Consider the following 5,861-nt stretch of genomic DNA (forward strand, 5'->3'; position numbering starts at 1 on the left):
ATTGTGTGGAAAATGACTAGAAAGTGTAGGGTATTTATAGGAATTTTTTGGGGTTAAAAATAATAATTTAATTGATTTATTTTTTAATAAAAAGGGCATTATAGCGATTTTGGGCTTCCAACGGCTATATGCCCGTTTGGCCCAACGGTTATAATGTCCCAACGACCATTTTTTAGAAAATTCATTTTTTTTTTTAAATTTCTTTTTCTTATCCGAGCGGTTAACCGGCAGGCCTGGACTGGTTTTGGTCCGGGCCGGGTTAACCCAGCCCCAAACAAAAATAACCCAGCTCGGGACCTGGTACCCTACAGCCCGTGGGCTGGCTGGGCCGGGTTGATGTGATGGGCCGGTTTGGGCCGGGTCAAATCGACCCGTTTGACACCCTTATCTTCAATAGATAGTTTATCGTATTATTTTATCTGTATCTTATTTTTTTATTAGCTAGCAGTGCGTTATTTCATTTTGTTGTTTATTTTTATATTTTTATAGTATTATCTGCCTTGAGTCAGGAGTCCATCGAAAAAATTCTCTCTACTTTATCTGAGCTAGTGGTATGAAATGCGTACACTTTATCCTTTTTGAACCTCACTTTATAAAAAATACATTGAATATGTCGTTGTCATTGTGAAATTATCAAAACTTCTCAATTTTTATACAATCTTATTAAATAAGCAAATTGTCATTCATAAACGATGTATCCGAATATATATATCAGGATTATGTATCAGAAATTCTGGCTCCGCCATTGAGTAAAGAAGGGACGTAGCGAATGAAACTGCTCCTTTCTTAATTAGAGGTTTCAACTTTAAATATTGGTTATAATATTTTTTTTGAAATGGGCTTTATGCGGAGCGAATCCAAATTAGTCGAGCTTCAATACATTCAATACATACACCGAACACCAAATAAAAAAAATATAATAGTATTTTTTTAATTTAATTTTTTTCTGATAATTTCTTTCCTCTACCTTTTTGGCTTATATATAGGAAAAGCTCTACACCTCAAGTGGAATGTCTTCAAATTACCCTATATTTGAGTACTCATCTTCTCTCTTTCTTTTCTTTTCCAAGAAAAAAAATTGGAAAAGAAAATATAGCTTCAATAAATGGTCATGAATATAAAAAAATTCTTCAAAAAGGATAATTCTTCTTACAACAAGGAAAAATTGTTGCTACATGATGAAAAAAGAAATGGATGTTGTATTTATTTCAACAATGTTCAAGATTATTATATTAAGAAAGTAATTGATATGGGTAAAAATGATCCAAGAAAGATTATTTTTGCCTTAAAAATGGGATTTGCTTTATTTGCTGTATCTCTTCTTATATTTTGGAAGGAACCATATCCAGATGTTGCTCAATTCTCAATATGGGCAATATTAACAGTTCTTATTATGTTTGAGTTCACAATAGGTATTAAAATTTAACATCCCTTCTCTTATTTTTGTTTGCTATTTAATTTAAATTATTGATAGTGTGTAATATGGTTTTTTTCTGCACCAACTTTGTAATTTGATATGTTAGTAATAGATAAATATATAATATGTTGAGATGGATGTATAAGCATATTGGGAGTAATAACTAGAACATAATAAAACTAGGAGTCGTTTGGTGTGAGGTATAAGGGAGTAATAACTAGAACATAATAATTCTGAGATTAATTATTTCGAGATAGGAGTAACTCTTTTCCAACCAAATTATTCCTTAGGGATAACGCAAGAGCGACTTTTGTGGTGGTTAATAATTCTGAGATTAATTATTCCGAGATAGGAGTAACTCTTTTCCAACCAAACTACTCCTTAGGGATAACGCAAGAGCGGCTTTTGTGGTGGTTAAGATGAAGGGGGCAAGATGAGCTGGTTCAGTAGAACATAATAATTCTGAGATTAATTATTCTGAGATAGGAGTAACTCTTTTCCAACCAAACTACTCCTTAGGGATAACGCAAGAGCGGCTTTTGTGGTGGTTAAGATGAAGGAGGCAAGATGAACTGGTTCAGACATCTGAAAAGACGTGCATAAGTATTGATACCCCAACGAAGAGGAGTGAGAGGTCGACTATAGTGAATATACGGAAAGCTAGAGACATAGATTGAGGAAGTTTCAGAAGAGGTGATTAGACAAGACATGACCCTAAATAGGAAAATATAAAAGTCGAGAGTTAGGATCGAAGATTAGTAGGAGGCGTTTCTGTCTAGTTCACTTGTAGTTTTCTTATTATAACTTTACTATCTTATTCGTTCTTTGATTTTAGTATTACCTAATGTTTCATTTGCTTCAGTTATCATATCTATTTTTTTCGGGGGGAGGGATTACTACTATTCTCTTCTTCATTATTTGCAGCATGACTTCTTTGCTACTTTATTTGCTTTGCATACATGTTTTTATATTTTTTACCTAAGTCGAGAATCTATCAAAATAATTAAGACTGCATATACACCACCCTCTGCAGACTCCACTAATAATAGAACTACACTAATATATTGTTGTTGTATAAGTAACATATTAATTAGCATTTATTCTAGACTATCTATCATTATGTCCCAAGTTAGCTCTTATCTTTTACTTTTCGGATTGGAAGTCAAACTATGAGCATATGTTCTACATACACTGGCAATTTAAAAATTTCTTACAGTAGCATCATATATCACTTATCTCCTTAGTTCGCTTTTAATTCTTATTGTTTTGCTTTTTAAGATTTATTTGTAGAAATTTTGATTAATATTTTAAGATATATTTTTTTTAATTGTTATTGTTTTGCTTTTTAAGATTTATTTGTAGAAATTTTGATTAATATTTTAAGATATATTTTTTCATTATATCAATATAAAAAAATTACAATTTATTGTATTTTTTGTATAGTTTTCGACCATCTAAATTTTAAATATTAAATAACATTACATTATAAAATTTTGATCAAAGTTCATATAGATTGTCCTCAAGAAGCAAAACAGTGACAAGTAAAAGCGAACTGAGGAAGTATAAAGCAATTATAGACGATAACAACAGTAAAAATTATGATATAAAAATTATTATTCCAATATATTACTAATTACTTGCTAGGATAAAATATCAATTATACTGATCGAATATCATAAGATACTTTTACGATATCAATATATATAATTTTTTTCACCCTTTTAATTTGTTTATGGCAGGAGGAACGTTAATTAAAGGATTTAATCGTGGCTTGGGAACATTTTGTGCTGGAATGCTTGCTTTCGTCTTTGCTCAATTTGCATTATTGGCTGGAGAATATGAAAGAGTTGTAATTGTTGTCAGCATTTTTATCGTAGGTAAAAGATTTAACTTATATACATCGCGCATAATATTAAAAAAAAAAAAAGAAAAACATGATGGCCAGGGCACCACCTTTGGCCACGAAACTTCAAAGGGGTCACCAGGCTGCTAAGGTAGGGCGACATCTTGAATATCGCCTTGCCTAGGCTTCCGGCCGGGTGGCCCCATGGGCAGGGTAAAAACTTACACGCACCAAGTGTATATATCAGATTAACGTTCTTTATCATGGTTAAGTATTAAATTAAGTAAAATACATGTTAATTAATTATAATTAAGTAACATGAACTCTTAATTTAAACGTATGACATGCATATATCGGCTCGGTGTTAGAGGCGAAGCCAGGATATCAACTAAGGGAGTTCAATATTCGAAGAAAATCTAGTCGAAGGGGGTTCAACACCTACTATAGATACATAAAAATAATTTTAACCATATATAAATGGTGTATTTTTCCGTCAAAGGGGGTTCGGCCGAACCCCCTAACAAGCAGTGGCGGATGTACATGTATTCCAGGGGGTTCATCTGAACCCCCTTCGTCGGAAAATTATACTATTTTTACATGGTAAATTTCTTTTTTTATGTATAAATAATAGAGGCTGAATCCCCTTCGACTAGTCCGTATATGTACTACTGAACCCCCTCACTGAAAATTCTGGATCCGTCCCTGCTCACAAGGCCTGGATCCGCTGCTGTCCTAACAAGGCCTGGATCCGCCCCTTCTTGGTGTATACATCGAGTGCGTTTAAGTTTTAACGTTGGGCTCACTTCATTAATTTAAGGGTATTTTCGTCCTCCAATTTTTGAATACCCTCGTGGACGTTTAAAAGCCAATTTCAACGGAGGAAAACACTATAAAAATACCTGAACTTGTAGTAATAGATAGTCTTTTTTATTCTTCAAGTTATTAATATACACGTGGTTTATAATATAGTATGAAATTTGTGGGGCTTTTGATGTGGAGAGTATATGATATGATTCCATGAGGGACTAATTTATTGGGTAAAATATGGTGCATATTTTCTAAAAAATTAGGTACTCTAATGCAGTACATATTTTCTAAAATTTGCACTCTTACCATTTCATTTATTTGTCACATATATTTAAAAAAAATAGATATTTCAATTTATTTATTTTCATGCAAAATCAAAGACAATTTTTTTTTTTTTTAACTTCTTTCTCAAATTATCCTTTGAACAAAATAACTATATAAAGTAGTAGTCGTCAAATTTTAAGTACCAAATCATATACATCTAATAAAACTTTTTAAAGGGCGCGTATCAAGTCAATAAGAATGAAGTAAAATAAATAGAGGAAGTATAATGCTCCAAGAATATTGAATGATGCAACTGGTTGACTACTTAGAATAATTGAGATCAATTACCTTTGGATTAGCTAAGGAATGAGAAATAAACTTTAACCATGATAGAAAGATCAAAGAAAGGAATTTGTTTGAGTATAAATAAAAAAAACACTTCTACTCTAACTTAAAAAATTCAGAAGATATTACGTTCTAAAAAAGCAGTGGTGGACCCATAAGTTAGGGGTCATGGGTGGCGGTGCATGAAAGGTTCGAATACATATATTGACATCCAAAGTTTTAAGGTTCCGCCGCCTGAAAACTAAAACACCCAACTATCTTCTTGACTTACTCTTTCTAAATCTCATATCAGATTTTCTATATTTTTTATATAATTATACCTAATCTTTGTTAAATTTAAGTTTTACTATAGGTCCGCCTCTGTTCGCAAATTGATTTTTTTACTACCGAAATTTCTTTTCCTTACTTATTTTTTTAATTTTCGTGCCATTGGTTTCCCTAACAGAAATCTGTATCATTTTCTTTTCTTTTTTTGCAGCATTTTTTGGATCATATTTGAAGTTATATCCAACAATGGCACCATATGAATATGGATATAGAGTATTCATCTTGACATATTGCATACTTATTGTAGCTGGCAACAGGACTAGGGATTATAATGTGGCTATTTTTACACGTTTAGCCCTAATTGCTCTTGGTGCTGGTATTAGTTTGTTGATTAATATCAGTATTTGTCCCATTTGGGCTGGTGAAGATTTGCATCGTTTGGTTGTTAAGAATTTCATGGATCTTGCAACTTCTTTAGAAGGTATGTTGGACATATATGAATTGCGAAACATCCTCGTCAATCTCACCATTCTCCTGAATCAGACCTAAGATACTTAAAACTTTCCTTGATCTTTTGAATTAATGACCTGAGAATCCAACTCCACAACCACGTCATCCTCATGCGGCAAATCACTATACTTATTACATTCCAAGTACTTTATTTTGGTCCTGCTCAACTTAAAGCCTTTCGACTCAAGTGTCTGTCTTCGAACCCCTAACGTATCACTAACTCCACCTCAAGTCTCGTCAATCAGTACCACATCATCAGCAAATAACATATACCAAGACACCTCCTCTTGAATATGCCGCGTCAAAATATCCATCACCAAAATAAATTAAAACGGGCTAAGAATCGGTTCCTTGTGCAACCCTATTATCAATCAAGAAAACAATAATCAACCCCCCCCCCCCCCCCCC

The 5,861-nt window shown here is 32.8% G+C and overlaps 1 protein-coding gene across 1 annotated transcript in view; it reads left to right on the forward strand.

Annotated features, from left to right (window-relative positions):
• Positions 1 to 1,045: 1,045 nt before the first annotated feature.
• LOC107846957 (aluminum-activated malate transporter 9) overlaps positions 1,046 to 5,861 on the forward strand; it is an 11,346-nt gene continuing 6,530 nt past the window's right edge. The window contains exons 1-3 of the mRNA XM_016691235.2: positions 1,046 to 1,412; positions 3,157 to 3,294; positions 5,155 to 5,424. Coding sequence (XP_016546721.1) covers positions 1,106 to 1,412; positions 3,157 to 3,294; positions 5,155 to 5,424 — 715 coding nt within the window. The 5' untranslated portion in view covers positions 1,046 to 1,105. The remainder of the gene's footprint in view (positions 1,413 to 3,156; positions 3,295 to 5,154; positions 5,425 to 5,861) is intronic.

The sequence above is a fragment of the Capsicum annuum genome, chromosome 11 (assembly GCF_002878395.1).
Source record: "Capsicum annuum cultivar UCD-10X-F1 chromosome 11, UCD10Xv1.1, whole genome shotgun sequence".
In the NCBI taxonomy this organism is placed as follows: domain Eukaryota; kingdom Viridiplantae; phylum Streptophyta; class Magnoliopsida; order Solanales; family Solanaceae; genus Capsicum; species Capsicum annuum.